Source organism: Cetorhinus maximus, chromosome 22, assembly GCF_964194155.1.
Source record: "Cetorhinus maximus chromosome 22, sCetMax3.hap1.1, whole genome shotgun sequence".
Taxonomy (NCBI): Eukaryota; Metazoa; Chordata; class Chondrichthyes; order Lamniformes; family Cetorhinidae; genus Cetorhinus; species Cetorhinus maximus.
Genome location: NC_135900.1, coordinates 28,714,025 through 28,734,943, shown reverse-complemented (window position 1 = coordinate 28,734,943; position 20,919 = coordinate 28,714,025). Strand labels below are relative to the sequence as shown.

The window sequence follows — 20,919 nt, the reverse complement described above, 5'->3', positions numbered from 1 at the left end:
GAACTCGGAGGTGAGTACACAGTAACATTGTGCAGCGCTCGCCTGGGTCACCTGTTGGACTTCAAACTTCAGGGGTGTGGTGGGGTCAGGGTTAAGGGCAGTCTTGCCGTTCAGGTGATTTGTGGCGGGGGAAGGGTCAAGGGCAGCCCTGCCATTGAATATAACGCACAAGCATTTGGAGTAGGGGGTAGAGTGGGTGAGGGAAGTGGCCATGCAATAGGGAAACCTGTAGAAAGTGACCATTCCTTTGCGACTGAGATAGTTCAGGCGCAGCCACATTGATATGATTGGGGTCGGGCTCCTAGCTTATCTGCCTACTCAAGAAACGCAGAGGCATCAAAGTGCCACCAAGTGCTCCAGAGTTCCCCACCCACCCCACTCCCAGCACAGACTGCAAATTCAGGAGCATTTTAGTGGACTGCAGATCAGTTGGACGACTGCACACATTGTACAACCTCCTCACTAAAGCTGGCCCTGTAGCAGTCACTGCTGGAGGTTCTCACAGCCCCTTTGCAATCTCAGCATCCCGGTTAGGACCAGTCTCCCCGATAGTTCAAGCTAACAGAGCAACCATGCAGCGCACTAATCTCTGGCCATCCAAGTGGTGGTCAGCACTCTCCGGGAAGCATTAAGGGGCCACCATATTTAACTAGGACAGGTTCTTAGTGCACCCAATGCTAACCACATGTCTCTCTCTTTCATCCTGCAGGAGGAGTACATCAGGATCATGGGGCCTGGCGTACTAGCTGTATGCCTGATGGCCTACAGAGCACAAAGAAGACTGAGGAGAGAGCAACTGAGACTCCTGGCTGCACAGAGGCAGGAGCAGCCAACTCAGGAAGAAGGGGCTGCTGGGGCTCCCGCACACACTGCCCAAGAGCCACAGTGAGCCGTCACAGGCCAGCGCCTAGCGACACTCAGAGTCTATAGGCGCTGCCTTTCATTGCTGCAGATGACCGAGAACCAGTGTTGCTGAAGACTGCGCATGTCTAGGGAACTGGTGGCTCACATCTGCCAGTCACTGCAGGATTTGGTACCATGGGGACATGGAGGGCATCCAGTGCCAGTGGCTGTGAAAGTGATTGTGCCTGTCAATTTCTACGCCAGTGGCTCTTTTCAGGGCTTCACAGGTGACCTCTGTGGGATCTCAGAAGCCTCCACCCACAAATACATCCATGAGGTCACAGGTGATATCTTTGTGAGGGTGCACAGCTTTGTACATTTCGCCCGGGACCAGGACAGCCAAGAGGCAAGAGCGATTGGATTCACCCAGATCTCGGGTTTCCCACAGTTGCAAGGTGTAATCGACTGCACTCATGTGGCGCTCAGATCTCCATTGCAACACATGGTGGATTACATCAACTTTCATTCGCTGAATATGCAGCTGGTGTGCGACCACCAGAAATGCATACCTGTATGCGCACAGTTTCCAGGGAGTGTGCACGATGCCTACATCCTCAGTCGGTCACAGATCCCGCAGAGGCCGTGGCTGATGACACCCGTGTGGCGGCCTCAGACTGCAGCAGAGCGACGCTATAATGAGGCTCATACTGCAGCTCGCAACTTGGTGGAGCAGACCATTGGGATGCTGAAGATGAGGTTCCAGTGCCCAGACCGGGCTGGTGGAGCCCTGCAATACAGTCCACAGAGTGTGTCACGCATCGTCATCATCTGCTGCAACCTGGCACTGCAACGGGGAAAGGAGCTGACTGAGGAGGAGATGGAGGAGCTGGAGGTCTCCTTGGATGAGGAGGATGCTGGCAGGGATGAGGGTGAGGAGGCGACTATGAAGGGGACGAGGCCCTCGAACTGGCTAAAAGAGGCAGGTGCACTCGGGAGGCCCTCATAGCTGCCAGATTTGAGGAGGATGATGACGACATGCAGTGAGGTGACCCCATAGATCCTCACGTTGTATCTGTGAACGTTTGACTCCAGTCTGGCTTATGGCAACGTGAATACCCTCTGTAATAATGCTCCTGTCATGGAGATGCAGTGGAGGCCCTAATAGTCGCTCGATTGCAGGAGGATGATGACAACATGCAGTGAGGACACTCCATAAATGTTCATACAACCTCTGAGAATGTCTGACTCATGTTTGACCAAGGACAGATTGTTTGCGCTCTGTGATCAGGGTCATATCACAGAGACACAGACATGAAACTTTAGAAGCATCTGATGCTGTGTCCATCTTCAGCACCTCAGCCATTCAGGAGCTGGTGCACAGCATCACTGGTCGCAGATGCTGGTGTGATGGGGGCCAGCCCCACCTTAAAAGTGCTGAGAGCACACACAGAGAATGAGAGAGCTCTGTGGTGCCTGCCCACTACATTCTGGCAGCAATGACCAGCACCGTCGAGGTGCAGGCATCAGTAATGTTTCCATGGAGTGTGAAGCCGGACCGTCACTTTGGTCTGAAGGCTGCACAGAGCACAGGGTAGAGGCCCTGGACTGCTTTTCTCTTGTTTCACATCTGAGTGACAAGAACACTGCTCATCAGAACAAGGAGCCATAGGCAGAGAGACATTCTTGGGAGTTTATTGACAATAGTGAACAATATGTACAAGTGATTAACACCCATGCCCAGGCTGTGCAACTAATTGTCCTTAACTTTCCTAACTTTGCCACTATGTCTTGGTGCTCCCTGGACATCCACAGCGGAGGTGGAGGCAGCCTGCTGACTGTGACGCCCTGTCTGCGATGACCTTGGCGGGTGTCCTCTGGAGGGCCAAGACTTGGAGAGCCCCGGCTGCTTTCGGGGTCCTGCTGTGTGGCAGTGGCACCCTCCTCAGCCTGTGGACCTGGAGCTGCGGAGGCCACAGGAAGAGGGGAGCCAGATGGGCCAGATGCTCTCGGAGTCACCTGGATGAATGGGCCTGGAGTGTGCACCTCCTCCCTACGGGTGCCCGGGGGCCCCAGGCTGACTCCTTGAGGAGCAGGGGTAGCTGGAATGAGATTGAACTGCCCAGCACCCCTCTTGCATAAACACTGTTGAAGGCCAACTATGGCATCAGCGATGGAGTTGAGCTTGCGCAGCAGTGCAGGAGCGAAGTCCTGGACCAAGGTCTCCATGGCAGCTGCCATCCTACCAGCGTTGGCCTCAGTGCGTTGGCATGCTGGCTCTATCACCTCAGAGTAAAGGTGGATGGACCCCTCCATCGTGCCTTGCAATCTGAGGACTGCCGTGGCCATATCTTCCTGATGTTCCCGAGCTTCCGTTTGCAGCTGCAGAAACTGTGACATGACCAAGTCCAGAGGCTCATCATCTGACTCGAACTCAGCAAAGTTCTGGCCTCCAGCAGTGCTCCAAGTGCTGGAAACCAGGGAAGCCCCTGTCTCCACCTGCTGTAGATCAGAAAGTGTGATGTGCTCACCAGATTGTGATCCCGAGGCTACTCTAAAGCTAGGTCCCACCGAGGTGTGTGTCTCTGCGTTGGTGGAGGGTGTGGGTGAGCACTGTGACAGGACTTCAGGGAGGGTACCTCCAGATTCCTCTTCAGAGGTTTCTTCGGGACTTGATTGGAGGCCCTGGGTCATGGACTCTGTCAGCTGTTTGGCAGGTGTGCCTGTGAACGCATTTGTGCATGGCAGTGGTCTGTGAAAGCTCACAGCATGGTTGTCTGATGGATGTTGCACTGCTGGACCCTCACTTGCTAGACCCTCACCATCAGCACAGGTCCGGTCCAGATCGTGGCCAGCCAGCTGAATGACTCTGTTCACAAAGTCCATGAGGAACTTGATTTCGGGCATTCTGCCACCAGTCTGTGACCTCTCCCTCTTGTTGTGTGCCAGCTTGTCCTGCATGAATAGAGATGGAGAAAGTGTAAGCAGGGCGCCTGCCAGGCCAGATGATAAGTATGTGGCCTGTGTGGGTGGTGAGTGGTCCCATGGATGGGATGAGGACAGTGAAGATATGTGTGAGAGAATGAATGGCGTTGCCCCTTGAACTGGCAGTGAGTGAGGGCCCTGTGGATGTGTGATGGGCTTGTGAGTTGAGAGTGATGAGAAGAGTGACTTACCCTGGTAGAACAGAGGAGATTATTGTGGTACTGGGTGGCTGTCCTCTTTAGAAGGGCATCAGCACTGACCACCACTGCCGCCGCCTCCCAAGCCGGGTTAGTGCCATTGCTGCCCATCCTGCGGCCAGAGCAGGAGTAGAGGACATCCCGGCGGACCTCCACTGCATCCAAAAGGTGTTCGAGGTACACGTCGCTGAACCTGGGGGCTGCTGTCTTCTTCAGTTTCAGGGCCATGTCTTCTGTGCAGCAGCGGTGGCCTGGAAGCACTGAGATGTGTGCTTGTGGCTGGACTTTAAATATGGCGCCCAGTGTGATGCAGCGGCAGGGTGATGGTGGGCGGGCGAATGAGAGCTCGCCATGGAAACGGCGTGTTTCCCCGGAATGCATAAATAATGTGGTGGGTTTGGGACGATACGGCGTGAAAACCCGCCACCACGGCCACACTTGGTGAAAACCTGGGACGATTTGCCCAATGTTTTGTGCAAAAGATATTGTGAAATGAATAATTTTGAAGAATGTGAGTTATATTCTTTTAGCTCAAAGTTAAATAAATGTTAAACATTTATCTTTGACAGATTGAACCGATAGAATCTAATGCCTTCAACAACCGCAAGAAAACAGTTGTGCTACGAGGATATAATTCCATTAGTGCGTCTGACCTTCGACTATATCAACGTATTTTTGTACAATATGGTTATGAACTTGTCCTATCTCCAGAAGTTGATGGGGGTTCCAGCTACAAGGGAGGATACAAAAATAATGGTAAGAACATTTGTGTATTTCGTAGATGTACTGTGTACAGGTCTTCATTGGAAACTGGTGACTGTTCTGAGGCAGCTGACTGTCTGAGCTCTGGAGTTCTATTTTGAGCTTTTCTCTGAAAAGCCTCCTATCCTTCTGCATGGTTCTGCAGTTCAGAGGTCAGCTGGAAGAGGGGTAAAGTTCAGAAGCCAAGTTCATGCTGGAAATAATGTCAGCTCATGTTCAACCAACTCCTGGGCCGCCTCCTGTGCTATTTGATTCTAGTTTGGTAGTAATTATATGATGTAACATTTGTAGCAGATGTCCCCAATTTTCTCCAGTGAGAAATAGCGCAAGCCAAGCCACACACAGGGAAGGGGAGGGAGAATATAACTGGGAAAGAGAACGCTCCTAACCCAGAAGCACCACCAACACAGTACAAGAAAGCTGGATTGTTTCTGCGTGATAACCTGGCTGCTCGAACTGGTGCTGGGTGAAGTGAGCACCTGGCGGCTTTGAGAAATTTACTTGTTTGCTGTTACTCAGAATTGAGCTATCGCATTGGCAGTTCCTTAGATAAATGGAAAAGGCACATTTGTCAGCGTGCACCTGTCTATCTGCCATCTTGGGTGAGTCCGTGAAAATTCAACATGGAAGCAGCTTGTGCTGGTAGTGGACTTTAGGGCACAACTTGCAGGATTTGTGTTTGACATTAGAAGCATAGTCAAGTACCAACAGCAAAATCTGCCCCGGCGTAACCTGGACACGATCTGGATGTGTAAGGTAGATGAAAGGTTTGAGTGCTTTGCATGGTGCCATGGTGATGCTGTCTCAAGTTAATAAATAAGGTATTGTGCCATTCATCCCATGATCATACTAGCGCTTTAGGATGCTTTGAGCCAATGTTCCATGCTCTATATAAATGCAGGTGGTTGTTGTTGATCGTAATTGCTAAGTAAACATGCTTAAGCCACTCTTTTATTGGCAGACTTCCTACGGCCTGACAACTTCTTCCTCACTTGCTCCCACAACCCATGGATGTGAGACACTGTATTTACTTACTTAACCACCTGTATCCAGGCTTTTCTGACATTGCCCTCATAGGAGGGTGCTCCAAAGAGGGCAGCCTTTCTTAACCGAACTTTCTACACAAGGACAATACTTCGAGTGTGCTGGTCTTCCTGCCCTGTCTATTGTTCTTCATTGTTCAACAATTTGACAAAGCGTTATTAAAATACAGAATACATTACCACATGCAACAATTGAAGTGGAATCAGTCACTATATACAAGAGAAAATTAGATAGATACATGAACCCCAATCTGAAATGGAGAATATTAAAGGGCATACCAAAAACCAAGGGAAATTGAAGTAGTTAGGAACAGTGTGGTGTTAACACTGGTAAAAGGGACACTGTGGATTGAATGGCCTGCTTCTGTGCCAACAATTCTATGATGCAATGCAATAGCAAGTTGGATGTGGCTGTGCTGTTGTATTTTAGAAAATAATGTAGGTCTAGTTTATTACGTTCTCCTAACCAAACGTTTACATTGGCATGAGAATTTTTTTTTTTCACGAGTATACTGAGAGTGCATTCTTTGCTGTAGTTACATCTGTCCCAAAGGCCACAAGTTTATTTCAGCTCCCACCCCATTCAGGATGTTACTCAGAAATGTTTACTGGCTGCAGACCAGGTTTCATAGCCAGCAGTTGAAGCAGCAGTTTTGTAAAACTATAAATACTGAAGTATCCGCAGCTTAAATTTTTTTTTGTTTCGCTATCTTTCAAAGTAAGCAAGCACTTATGTTTAAATACTATGTGCTAAAGATAAAAGCAAGTGTGGGAAAAGAAGCAGACAGTCTGACTACAGAATGCCAGTATAATCACAGGATATAAACTGTGTTCCCTATAAGTTCTTTTCGTTCTTATTTCCAGCCACAAGCAATGGAGAAAATAAAAACTAAAACAGAATTAAACGTAGCTCAGCAAATGGACAGTTATTTCACGTATTTGGCAAACTGACAATAAAAGCCTGTCAAAATGGTCATGTAGATGTTGACATGTGTAGCTGGAGTTTTGGGAGTAGTAAAGGTATTTTGCTAGTAGAAAGGATCACACCCATGCCACCCTTTTTACCCCCACAATCTCAGGTAGATTTTTGGAAGTGAAATTTATTCTGCTGGTTTAAAAAAAAAATGATTTATTATCAGGAGTGGTAAGAAATAAATCCCATCTTGTACTCATGCTGACTTTATCAGTAAAATTATCAGCAGGAGGGATTTCATTCCGAAAAGTAAATGGAATGCCTGAAAAATATAAGAAGAAAAGGTAGAGGTAGCAGTAAGCAATTTATAACACTGATTCCCTTTCAGTCTTTCCATATTTATTTTTCTGTTTTAGATTGTACTGACTTGATTTTGATTTTTAATTATATTAAAGCATTACATTTATTTATTGAGTATGCTTCAACCTTTTCTCTAGCTCACTAGTTAATTTTCTCATTAGGGTAGTGTGCTTGGCCTGACTATCTTCATCAATGACCTTCCTTCCATCACAAGGTCAGAAATGGGGATGTTCGCTGATGATTGACAATGTTCAGCATCACTTGCGACTCCTCAGATACCGAAGCAGTCCATGCCCACAGCAAGACTTGGACAATATCCAGCCTTCCGTTGACAAGTGGCAAGTAACATTCGCACCACACAAGTGCCAGGCAATGACCATCTCCAACAAGAAGGAATCTAACCATCGCCCTTTGACATTCAATGGCATTACCATCGCTAAATCCCACACCATCAACATCCTGGGGGTTATGACTGACCAGAAACTGAACTGGACTACCCATATAAATACTGTGGCTACAAGAGCCGGTCAGAGGCTTGGAATCCTGTGGTGAGTAACTCACCTCCTGACTCCCCAAAGCCTGTCTGCCATCTACAAGGCACAAGTCAGGAGTGTGATGGAATACTTTTCACTTGCCTGGATGAGTGCAGCTCCAACAACTAAAGAAGCTTGTCACCATTCAGGACAAAGCAGCCCACTTGGTTGGCACCCCATCTACAAACATTTTTTCCCTCCATCACCAACGCACAGTGGCAACAGTGTGTACCATCTGCAAGATGCACTGCAGGAACTCACCAAATCTCCTTAGACCTTGCAAACCCACGACCATTACCATCCAGAAGGACAAGGGCAGCAGATAGATGGGAACACCACCACTTCAAAGTTCCCTTCCAAGCCATTCACCATCCCGACTTGGAAATATATCACTGTTCCTTCAGTGTCGCTGGGTCAAAATTCTGGAACTCCCTCCCTAACAGCACTGTGGGTGTACCTACACCATATGGACTGCAGCCGTTCAAGAAGGCAGCTCACCACCACCTTCTCAAGGGAAATTAGGGATGGGTAATAAATGCTGGCCTAGCCTGTGATGCCCACATCCCACGAATGAATAAAAAAATATATTTTATTTTATCTAAAAATAATTTTGGATAATGGGAATTTGTAAGGAATTTAGTCCAGATCTTCTGCATTACATCTGCATTGTTCACAATGATTATTTTGGAAGCTGATTGGAGATTTATTACTTGCTCTGTCTAAGATTAAGAAATATATTTTCCTTTGGTGTAAATCAGAATGAAATGTAAGCATGTGTGCAAGATGGGTAGTAGATATGTCGTTTTGTTAAGCGCCAAGACAACAAAGTGGGGAATCAGAATATAGAATTATTTTATCTATTGTTTAAGTTAAAATTGGTTAGTTAAAATAGAGTTCTGAGTCATGGTCATGAGGGATGAACAATTCCACCCCCCACCACCACCCCCCCAGCAACTCCGAGGTGCAGGCGCACTATTGGGGGGACAGAAATTTTATTTCCAATCTTTGCTAGCTTCAGGGATCCAGGATGCAGGTCTGGACTTCAGACAAACTTAACATCTTCTGTGCGTTGGGATAAAACGCCTTCTGGAATGCTGGCTGCTGAAGCTATGGATGAGAAAACTCCCAGATTAGGCAATCCTGCCCCCTCTTACACCACCGAACTTGTTTGGAGCAGGTGACAGCTCTGTCCCCCTAGTAGCCCTACAGATACTGGCACGGAAGACGGTGATCCAGTGGCCAGGATTTTCCATTCGTTGGGCGGGCTTGGCGGGAGCGGGTGGGGGCGGTCGTGGAGCCGACCACCGCCTGCGATTGGCTCAGCACCGCGATTTCACGCGGGCGGGCCAATTAAGGCATGCGCGCGAAAGAGCGCTCCAATCTCCCTGAGGCACGGAGCTGCCACAGGGAGATTGTAGCGCTTGTTAAAAAAATAAATGAATACGTTAAAAACTTAATGAAACATGTTCCCTCATGTGACTGTGTCACACGAGATGGGACATGTTTTTATTTTTCAAAGAAAGTTTTTATTTAATTTGTAAAAGCTTTAGGAAACCTCATCCCGCTCGTGGATGAGGTTTCCTAAAAAACGTAAAGGCCACTTGGCCTTTTCGCCTGCCTGCCAACCATAAGGTTGGATGGGCAGCGTAAAATTCAGCTTAATTATCTTGTTAATGGCCTTAAAAGGTCTTTCAACTATCAGTGGGCGCGCCCGCCAAACAAAATATCGTGCGAGTTCGCGATGACATTGGGATGCACGCCCGACATCATCGCGCGTCATTTTACGTTCCGGTGTGTCGGGCACGCACCCGCACGCTGAATGTAAAATTCTGCCCAGTGTATCTGACTCCCAGTCTAATTTTCAGCCCATCAGCCAGACTCTGACCATAGTTATAGCAGGAGTGCACCGGGTGGGCTAGGCATATTCGGCCTCCCTAAAAATATCAATGCCCAATAATTCAGAGGTCTCCGAGGTGTGTGGACCAGAGAGCTCCAGTGTTCATGCCCTCTCAGTTTTGAGTAAGCTGATCTCAGCCTCACAGCCATGAGGGCTATGTAGCTCCCCCCACGGCCTCTGAGTTAACATTCTTACCCCTTCTATTGGGAATACACTGTGTAGATGCCTGGCAAAGACAGGATTGCGCTCAGTTGATAGCCTGCCAAAATTCAAAGACTTGCATATGAATGAATTTCACCTGGACACTGTACGTGACAAACACCCATGGAAGCAAAGCTCAGTGAGGAATCAAAATCTTTAGGATGATGGCAAAGCAGGGAAAAACGAGAAAAAAATAAAGAAAATATCAAATATTACCTACCTCTCAAATTTAATTTCAAGATTTCAGCTGATTTCCCTACTGAGATGCGCTGCCTTCTCCCTTGCCTCAGCTTCTGTATCAGATGATTCCTCAACTTTGGTGATTGCAAACTATAATTAAATTGAGTGATGCTGAAAAAGAGACACTTTTTGTCAGAGCTTTTCGTCTTGCTTTCATCAGGACAATTTGTAATAATGCCAAATGTAAAGGGAACAACCATTTTTACTGTATGGGAAGAGAGTGCTGATTGGTTGGTAAGTGGATTCTGATAGGTAGAGGCATTGGTATGGAGAATGCACCAGTTGATGGTGACTGACAGTTAACTGTAAAACATTGCTTAAAATTTAAACCAGACAGCTTGACTCTGATTGAAGCAGCAAATGGTTGTCACTTATTTTGTTGAGCTGAAACAGGCACAGTATGTGTATGCAATTTCTGTCTGCAAAGAACAGGGCACTGTGCAATAATTTATGTAACTTCCAGTACACGCAAATGGCTACACTGGAGCCATTGAGCCCAACTGACAATGACCTTCTCTCATAAGATCAGAAGTGGGGATGTTGGCTGATGATTGCACAATGTTCAGCACCATTCGCAACTCTTCAGATACTGAAGCAGTCCATGTCCAAATGCAGCGGTTCAAGAATGCAGCTCACCACCACGTTCTCAAGGGCAATTAGGGAAGGACAATAAATGCTGGCCTAGCCAGGAACACCCACATCTTGTAAATTAATTTTAAAAAATGATAAGTCATCACCATAGTGATGAGTTTTCATAAACACTATCCATAAACACTATCCAAAATACAACAGCTTTAAATTCTACACATTTTAACAACTAATTTACTTTGCAAGGTCACCACATACAGTACAAATAATATTTTTTCCCCTCTGCCATCTCATTATCCATTAAACAGTGTATCTTGGCAGCATCATGATGTTTATCAATCAAATACATGAAACAGTTAAGATTCAAAATCCTTTTTACAACAATTCTTTGAGTCTTTTCTCTCAAATGATGGGAAAAGTGGCTTCGTTGCTAGTAGATTTTTTCTCGTGGTGATTAAAAACCATTTTCTTTCCATGTCCTTGGTTAAAAGACGGTGCGATTGATTCAGTTTGGGAAACTTTGTCAAGAATAATATTGCTGACCCCTGATAGACCCTCAGGCTTTTGAATGCCAGCATGTAGACTCAGAAGAAACTCTCTGTCATAATATTTTTTACCTTCTGGATTCAGTATTTCCTTTTGTTTTCTTTTAGAATCAGGCTTAGCGCAAGTTTTAACGTTTGATCTCCATTTTCTTTCATGGCTGCAGGTTTTTTAAATCCACAAAAAAAAATCTCAGCTAGGCAACCACCCAAGTTGCTTTCCTCCTGTTTTAAATGCAAAATGATAGTTTTCCTTCACTGCTTTACGAATCTGTTTGAGATTATGGCCTGGATCTTCCCCTCGGCGATTTGGGGGCAGGGCCCGGTTGCCGAGGGGAAAATGATGCGGGATCATATCAGGAGGAACCCCCGATGTCATCCCGGTCCATTTAAATTTTTAGGAAGGCGGGCGGACAGCGAAATCAGCTGTCCGCCCGCCGACCTGTCAATGGCCACTTGAGGCCATTGACAGACTAATTAAAGTAATTAAAGACGTGCCCGGCCAGCCTTAAGGCTGGTGGGCAGGCCAGGAGCCCCAGCGGACTCCAGATTATTTATGAAACTTCATCCACTGGCGGGATGAAGTTTCATGTCTGTTTTGTAAAAAATTAATAAAGTTTATGTGCTCTTTATTAACATGTCCCATCTTGTGTGACATTGTCACATGAGGGGGACATGTTAATAGTTTTTTAATGTTTCTATTTTTAACATTTTTTCCACTGCCAGTATTCTCCCTGAGACAGGACTTTGCCTCAGGGGGCAGTGCGCTCTTTAGCACGTATACGTGAAAGAGCGCACTTTGACAGATGGGGATTCCCTCCCCTCCCCGCACAGAAAGCGCATAGCGCTTCCCGTCGGGGATGCCGCTGGGCAGGCCTTAATTGGCCCACCCACTTAAAATGGCGGCAGGCCCCGTTTCAGTGGCGGGGGTCGGCTGTCTGCCCGCCGCCAAGCCGGTGGGGCCCGCACGCCATCCAAGGGCAAAATTCTGCCCTATGTTTATGTTCCGACAAAAATTCTTGATATTCTCTTTTTTAATTATCTCTCAGTTTCCTGCACTCTTTCTGTTTTTTGTCTTCCTGTTTTTTATAAGCTTTGTCCAATTTTTTCTGAGCAAGAGCCACAGCTTCTTCATTTTGGAGTTTCATTTTCCACACCAGAATTTTAATGCGGCCCTGTAATTCCATCGCTGCGACATTTGTTACAAACAAGTCCTTTTGCTTCAGAACACTGGCTTTCTCTGGTTGTTCATTAGCCTGAAGCTCTGCTAAGAACCTAGGAATATAGGATTTAAGAGCAGGAGTAGACCATTTTGCCCTTCGAGCCTGCTCGCCCATTCAATAAGGTCATGGCTGATCTGGTTGTGGTCTCAGCTCCACTTTCCTGTCTGGCCCCATAACCCTTGACTCTCTTGTCTATCAAAAATCTATTAAACTCAGCCTTGAATAAATTCAATGATCCAACCTTGACAGCTTTCTAGGAAAGAGTGTTCCACAGACTAATGACCCTCTGAAAGAAACAAATTTTCCTCATTTCCATCCTTAAAGGGATTCCTCTTATTCCTAAACTGTGTCTCCTAGTTCTGGTCTCTCCCACAAGAGGAAACATCCTCCTGGTATCCACTCTGTAAAGTACCCTCAAGATATTTCAATAAGATCACCTCTCATTTTTCTAAACTCCAATGGGTATAAACCCAATCTTTCCTCATAAAATAAGCCCTTTATCCCTGGAATCAGTTGAATGAACCATCTCTGAACTGCTTCTAAAGCAATTATATCTTTTTTCAATTAAGGAGACCAAAACTGTACACAATATTCCAGATGTGGTCTCACCAAGGCCCTCGATAGCTTCAATAAAACTTCCCTACTTTTATATTCCAGTCCCCTTACAATAAATGTCAGCATTCCATTTGCCTTCCTAACCACTTGCTGTACCTGCATATTAACATTTTGTGATTCATGTACCAGTACACCCAGATCCCTCTGTACCATCGAGTTCTGCAATCTCGCTCCATTTAAATAGTATAGTGCTTCTCTATTCTTCCTGCCAAAGTGGACAAGTTCACATTGACCCACATTATACTTCTTATGCCACATTTTTGCCCACTCACTTAACCTGTCTGTATCCTTCGCAGATTTTCAACTTCCTCTTGATAACTTACTTTCCTACCTATCTATGGTGTCGTCAGCAAATTTATCTACCATATATTCAGTTCCTCCATTTACGTCATTGATATAGATTGTAAATAGTGGAGGCCCCAGCACTGACCCCTGTGGCACTTCACTAGTTACAGCTTGCCAACCTGAAAACAACCTACTTTATCCCTGTTAGCTAACCAATTCTTTATCCATGCTAATATGTTACTCCCTACGCCATGTTCTCTTATCTTGTGTTTTGATGTGGCATCTTATCAAATGGTACACCACATCTACAGGTTCCCCTTTATCCACCTTGCTTGTTAACTCCTCAAAAAATTCTAATAAATTAGTTAAACATGATTTCCCTTGCACAAAGCCATGTTGACTCTGCCTGATCACATTATGGTTTTCTAAGTATCCTGCTATAACCTCCTTAATAAAGGATTCTAGCAATTCACTATGACAGATGTTAGGCTAACTGGCCTGTAGTTTCCTGCTTTCTGTCTCCCTCCTTTCTTGAGTAAAGGTGTTACATTAGCTATTTTCCAATACACTGGGACCCTTCCAGAACCTAAGGAACTTTGGAAGATTATAACCAATGCCTCTACTATCTCTGCAGCCACTTCTTTTAAGAATGCAGGCCATCTGGTCCTGGGACTTGTCAGCCTTTAGGTCTAATAGTATTCCCAGCACCTTTCCTCTAGTGATGGTGATTGTTTTAAGTTCCTCCCTCCCGTTCACCTCTTGATTTTAAAGTATCTTTGGAAAGTTTTCTAAGCCTTCTACAGTGAAGACAGAAACAAAATATCTGCTCAACGCCTCTTTCATTTCCTTGTTTTCCATTATCAATTCCACATACTCACTCGCTAGAGGACCAACAGTAGATTTTATTACTGTGTTTCTATTTATATGCTATAGAAACTCTATCTGTTTTTGTATTACTCGCTAGCTTTTGCTCATACTCTATTTTCTTCCTCTTTTTTTTTAGTCATTCTTTGCTGGTTCTTAAAATGTGACCAATCTTCTGACCTACCACTAATCTTTGCAGTTTATTACATTCTTTCTTTCAATTTGATACTATCCTAACTTCCTTATTTAGCTATGGATGATGCATTCTTCTCAAAGAGTATTTCTTTCTCACTGGGATAAATGTTTCTGTATTCTGTTTTGACACCTGTGGCTCAGGATTTGCAAGCAAGTTCAAAGTAGATAGATTCAGTTTGTCTGCATTTGACTTTAACTCTTTGTTACCAGTCAGAGGTTTCACACAGAATTGTTACAGTGCAGAAGGAGGCCATTTGGTCCATTGTGTCTACACCAGCTCTCCGAATGACCATTATGACTCAGTGCCATTCTCCTGCCTTTTCCCTGTAACTCTGCACATTGTTTCTATTAAAATAATCATCTAATGTCCTCTTGAATGCCTTGATTGAAACTGCCTCCACCATACTTCCAGGCAGTGCATTCCAGACCCAAGCCACTCGCTGTGTGAAAAAGATTTTTCTCACATCGCATTTGCTTCTTTTGCAAATCACTTTAAATCTGCGCCCTCTCGTTTCAAGGGCTTTTTACTCTCAGAAGTCTGAACTTTTGATTCTCTGGGCACATCTTTAGTCAAAACAGTACATTCTACAGCAGGATTACAAATAGTCCCTGATTCTTTGCAAACATTATTAATTTTAGTAGACTTGCCTCTTATTCTAGGTATGGCAATACCTCATCCCCTGCAAGGTCATTCCCTAATATGAAATCAACATGATTAATAGGCAATTTCAACATCACTCCTACAATAGCAGATCCATTGACTAAAGCATAAGTTAAATTCACTATACACAAAGGAACAGATAAACAATTTCTATCGATACTCTGTTTCAAAACATTTCTATTTAGTGAACTCTCTGGGGAAAAGTTCACATCTTTTGATGATATCAAGCTTTGAGCCAAACCTATATTCTTAAAGACAATAATTGCGTTGGGTCCTTTAACAGACAAAACTGGAGTTACTTCACAATGAAATATAAAACCCCAATAATCTCTTATTCCTGTTTTACACCCACTGTAAATACATTAGATGGAATTGACTTTTCACCAGCTCCACATACTGGTATAGCATTCTCTGGTGAAACACCAGGTGCCCTCTCAAAAGCTACTGTGTTTGGTTTTAACTTCCAGCAGTCTGCTTTTACATGTCCTGTCCTGTGGCAATTAAAAAAATACGTTGGGCTCCTTGAATCATTTTTATCCTTTATTCTGTATTTTTTACTACTTTGAAGAGCATCTATCTTTTCATTTCTACTATCCCCCTCATGGTCATTAGTATCCTATTCATTAACAACCCGTTTATCTCTCCAGCTTCTGTGTGGGTTTGCAAACAATGGTTTTCTACCACCTAGGCATTTGTGGGACAAGTTGTAGCTATCAGGTAAAACAGCTGCCTCCCTTATATTAGAAATTTTGTGGTCTTCTAAGTGGGACTTTAGTCCTACAGGAACATTGTTTTTGAATTCTTCCAATAACAACTTCTCTCTAAGTCTTCAAAATCCTACTCCAACGTCATCTATCTTTGCCATTGATCAAATACCATTTCTTATTCTCTAATAAATTTCACAAAAGTCTGATTTGTCCCTTCCTAAATTTTTGTCTCTAAGATTCTGGAACCAGCTCATATGCATTAAGCACAGTAGTCTTAACTGTGTCATAATCTGCAGATAGTTCATCTGAAAGGGCTGAATAAACCTCCAATACTTTTCCTACAAAAACAGGCTGTAATAAAATTGTCCAAATTTCTTTTGACCATTCGAAGTTTGTAGCAATTTTCTCTTAAAAACATATCAACTTCTTCCACTCTGAATTTAAGCAATAAGCAAATATTCCTTGTCAAATCAAAACCAGCGGTTGAATGACCAATCATCAAATCTGCTTGCTACTCCCTGTTCACCATAATCGAAGCTTTTCCCTGACCAATTCAAATTTTCTCTTTGAAATTCCAATTCAAGATTTTGCATTTCCTTTTCTCTTTCTCTTTTTTTCTTTTTCTCCCTCTGGAGTTCATAATTATGTTATCTGGCAACTGTATCAATAAAATCAGGCCAAACAGATGGCCTCATTATGAATGCTTGGCTGAGCTCCAAGAATGAATAATCCACTTGGATCGCAGTAAGCAATGTTTATACAGCTGCAGAGGGGAGGGAAAGTTTTGTTTCATTGACATCTCTCTTACCTTGCAATAATCTGCTGGTTCTTTGATGAGTCTTTTCACTGCCTATATGTTTCTTTACACAAGATTAAGAGGTCTGAAGTGGCTAAACGCTTCTGACATTGATACTTTGAATGGCTGTGATTTATTAACAGCATTATGAGAAGGTGAGAGGGCCAATGTATTCCAAAAGGAATGTCAATTTTTTAAGTTGTTGACTCAAGACTTGGGTTCCCCATGGTTCATGACTCCTCTGAGAGGCTGTGAACCATGTCTTCTTATAGGAGGGGACTGAATCCACCAAAACTTCAATGTATGGAAGGATCTGACGGAGCCCAACCCCATAATGGAGCTGGCAAGGACAGCAGTGCTGAGTGTGGGCTGGCTACCTGGACTGGCCAATATTGCTAGAAGTGTGAATGGGGGAGGGAATCACAGAATCAGGTCCCACCCACAATTTTCAAATGCCTCCTGACTTGGCAAAAATCTGATCCATGCCTCTGTTTCAAATCCAGGATCCTCTATGCCTCTTTAACCTCTTTTTCAAGCTGCCCTGCCACCTTCAATGATTTGTACACATATATCCCCAGGTCTCTCTGTTCCTCCCACCACCCACCTTGAGAATTGTACCTTTTATTTTTTATTGCCTCTCCTTATTCTTCCTACCAGAATGTATTACTTCATTCTCCTTTACATTAAATTTCATCTGCCTTGTGTCTGTCCATTCTACCAGCCAGTCTAAATCCTCTTGAAATTTATCACTATCCTCCTCACAGTTCACAATAGTTTTATGTGATCCACACATTTTGAAATTGTGCCCTGTGCACCCAATTCTATGTTGTTAATGTATATACAGAAAAGTTGTGGTCCTAGTACCAATCCCTGGGGAATCCCACAGTATACCTTGCTCTAGCCCGAAATCGACCGTTCACCACTACTCTCTTTATCCTGTCACTCAGCCAACTTTGTATCGATGGATTCATTATCCTTTTTATTCTATGGGCTTCAAGTTTGCTGACAAACCTATTATGAGGCACTTTATCAAATGCCTTTTGGAAGTCCACGCACACCACATCAACTGCACTGCCCTCATCAACTCTTTCTGTTACCTCATCAAAAAATTCAATCAAGCTACTTAAGCACAGCTTGTCTTTAACAAATCTGTGCTGGGTTTCCTTAATTAACCAACACTTGTGGAAATGACTGTTAATTTTATCCCAGATTATCATTTCTAAAAGCTTTCCCACCATTGAGGTTAAACTGACTGGCTTGTAGATTCTGGGTTTATGCTTCCATTCTATTTTTTAACAAGGCTGTAACATTTATAATTCTTCAGTCTCCGAACACCACCCCACTGCCCCATCGATTCGCAACCTACCCCATCCCATACTCAAGGAGGATTAGAAGAATATGGCAAGTACCTCTGGAATTTCTAACCTTACTTCCCTCACAACCCTTGGATGCATTCCATCCACCTCTGGTGACTTCTCAGTTTTAAATACAACCAGCCTTTTAATATCTCCACTTTATCAATTTTTAGTCCATCCAGTATTTCAATTACTCCTCCTTCATCATGACTTTAGCAGCATCTTCTGTCTTGATAAAGGCTGATGCGAAGTATTCATTTAATAGCTCAGCCTCCTTTTTAGTGCTTAATCGACTACACTCCTCCTCTTACTATCCTTTTATTATTTATTCCCTTTTTAGTTGCCACCTGTTCTCATACTCTCTCTTTGCCTCTTATTTCTTTCTTTTGTTTCTTCTCTGAACTTTCTATGTTCTATATAATATATGTATTATTAGCCTGGCATCTGCCATACACATCCTTTTTCACCCCCTTACTCTCTATCTTTTCATTATCCAGGAATTCCCAGCCATTCCTACTTGTGTAGCTGCAACCATCTCCTCTGTAAATGCAGACTATTGTTCTGTTACAGTTTTGTCTGCCAATCTTTGATTCCAGTTTACCTGGGACTGAGACATTCTCACTCCATTTAAATTGGCCCATTCCCACAGAGTTCATAATGGCAAGTTGGAGAATTTAATTCAGTGCCCTCAGGCAATAAATGCCTTGCCAGTGTTTCCCACACCTTAATTTATTTGATGATAATTTATGAGGGACATATTACTCAAAATGGCATTGTAAAAGGTTATTCTTTAATTCTGTTTGATCTCCTGTAGCATTACTCATGGGTACATGCAGGATATGCTATCCTAACTAATCATGGTACCTGTATTATACTTCCTAGTTCTGTTTATTTTCTGTCTGCTGCAATGTCCTTTCCCTCCTTATTTTTGCACTCTTCTCCAACTGCATTTTTCCATTCTTTTCCTCCCCTCAGCCTTGATTGTTGAGCTGTCCTCCATTACCGTCCACCTTTTCTCCTCCACATCCCATTCTGTTATGTTATCTTACAGACCTTTGTCCTGTCCTTACTTGCCTATATACTGTGATATTATAGTTATTTCCCTATGGTTTTAATGGCCGTCATACTTCCCTTTTTGTCATCTCTGTCTACCCTTACTGTTTTCCTTCAGCCTAGTAAGAACATAAGAACATAAGTAGTCTTGTACTCTCATTTTATTCTCCATTCTATTGTCTCACTTTGCCCTGACCCTGTTGTCCGCCTGTGGTCCACTTGCATGCTCCTTCATACCCTATACATTTACCTAACCACTCTCACTCATACCTCACAGGATCTTTCCTTGTTCCTCATCTGTATCTTGACAATCTTCTTTCTGATCTCACCCCCTCAGCATTTCCTGTCAGATTCTCACTCTTGCCCCATCCACACTCCCCTATCAAACTTTTCCTTATTGTGACCCATCACCCTCACTCTTCTATTTGTCTGCTTCGCTCCCTGTTGCTCTTCAGTCAACATGATTGTACTATATTTCCCACCACCAGTCTTTCCACAAAGAATTTGTAGCTTTATTCCTATCCTTTCGCACTCCTTGGCCTGCTTTGCATGGCAACAGGAAACTCATTTATTTTTGTAAGCACTCACAGGGTTTCTAAAGTATTTGCTGGCATTCACACGCCATGGGAGCAGAGCTGTGGACAGAATGAGAAAGGGGGCTGTTTTTCAAATCTGCCCTATGTCCCCATTACTGTTGCCTGAATAAGGCAGGCATCAGAGTGATACGAGTGAGCATTGTGAGACACTAGAACTGAGCTAGGACATGTAGGGGAAACGGGACCAGGCCTGGGCAGATGCTGAAGGCCAGATGGTCAAAATATCAGGATATGGGCAGCTGGAGGCCCAAGTGCTGTGAGCTGTAAATAAACTGCTGCTTTCCAAATGCTGGGAAACTGGAAAAGATAATAAGCAGGCCAGGAGGCAGAGAGAGTAACCCTTGCCGGAAGAGGGCAGGGGCTGGGTGAAAAGGTTGGGCTGGTGGCTGGAGATCAAATGGAAGGGAATCAGAGAAAGATTTAAAATGTTGAATTAAAAATATTAAAAAATAGATATTAGGAAAATTTAAAAAATAAAATTTATCTGATTTGGCAAGGATGGCGGGGGATGGGGGTTGGCTGGGGGTGGGGAGGGAAGGGGAGGGGGTACGGTGAACCATCGAGGTTCAAAACTGGGCACAACACCAACTTGTGTTGGATGGACTGAAAGGTGAGTATAATGGAAAGTATGGATACTTTATTTTGAGTATGTTAGACTGTTATAGTGCCATGTTAATGCCAAATCAACATTATTCAGGTGTTATCAAGTATCACACTGGTGATAAAATTGTGATAACATGAAGTGCCTGCAGTCTCAGGACTTTCAACAAATAAATAATCCTTCAAAAGTTCTTATTTTCACTTGAGGCTAAATATTCTAAAGAAGTTCTCTCTACACTTACTTTCTTTTATTTAATCCTTGTTCCAGTCTTTTGGATTTTATAAAATGTTGACTGCAGATGGTTCGAAGTATACTGCCTCCTTTGTGATACGATTTGGGAAGTCCTGCGCTAGCTCATTGGCCCCGTACATAACACCATGGTCGATTAGCTTCTTCTTTTTGATGGCCCGTGGTAAGCTTGTGTTGTGTTTTCTCTTTAATTTATTTAATTGCATAAGGGAGATGAGTAACTCCAGAGAGTAAATTCAGCTAGAAATCCCAAAGTTGACTGAGCAAGCAACTTCAAACATTATTCAAGCTGAGACACAAAACTTTGAGTCAAGATGGTCTACATGCAGATTTATGTATGGATTTTAATGAAGAAGTTGAACAATTGATCAAGTAGGAAAGGACATATCAGTATTTTGAATCAGTTACTTCTCATCACTTATTTATTGGGAATGCATGTAAGATAACTGCAATATTCTGCTGAAATTTTCAGACCTGGGACCTGTCATGTTAACATTTTAAGGATTTTCTTTCCAGGTGAGAAACATCCCAAAATGCAGCAAACCCTATTGTGTCCTTGACGCATGTTAGTGGAGAAACAGCATTTAACAAGTCACTAAATAAGAGGCACGCATCAAC

General features: G+C 43.9%; 1 protein-coding gene across 3 annotated transcripts in view; it reads left to right on the top strand.

The window, feature by feature from the left end:
- The window catches only part of cped1 (cadherin-like and PC-esterase domain containing 1), a 281,530-nt gene that overhangs the window by 26,775 nt on the left and 233,836 nt on the right, over positions 1-20,919 (top strand). For all 3 annotated transcript variants that reach the window (XM_078567997.1, XM_078567996.1, XM_078567995.1), the window contains exon 2: positions 4,592-4,778. In XM_078567997.1, the coding sequence (XP_078424123.1) occupies positions 4,592-4,778 (187 nt within the window). The remainder of the gene's footprint in view (positions 1-4,591; positions 4,779-20,919) is intronic.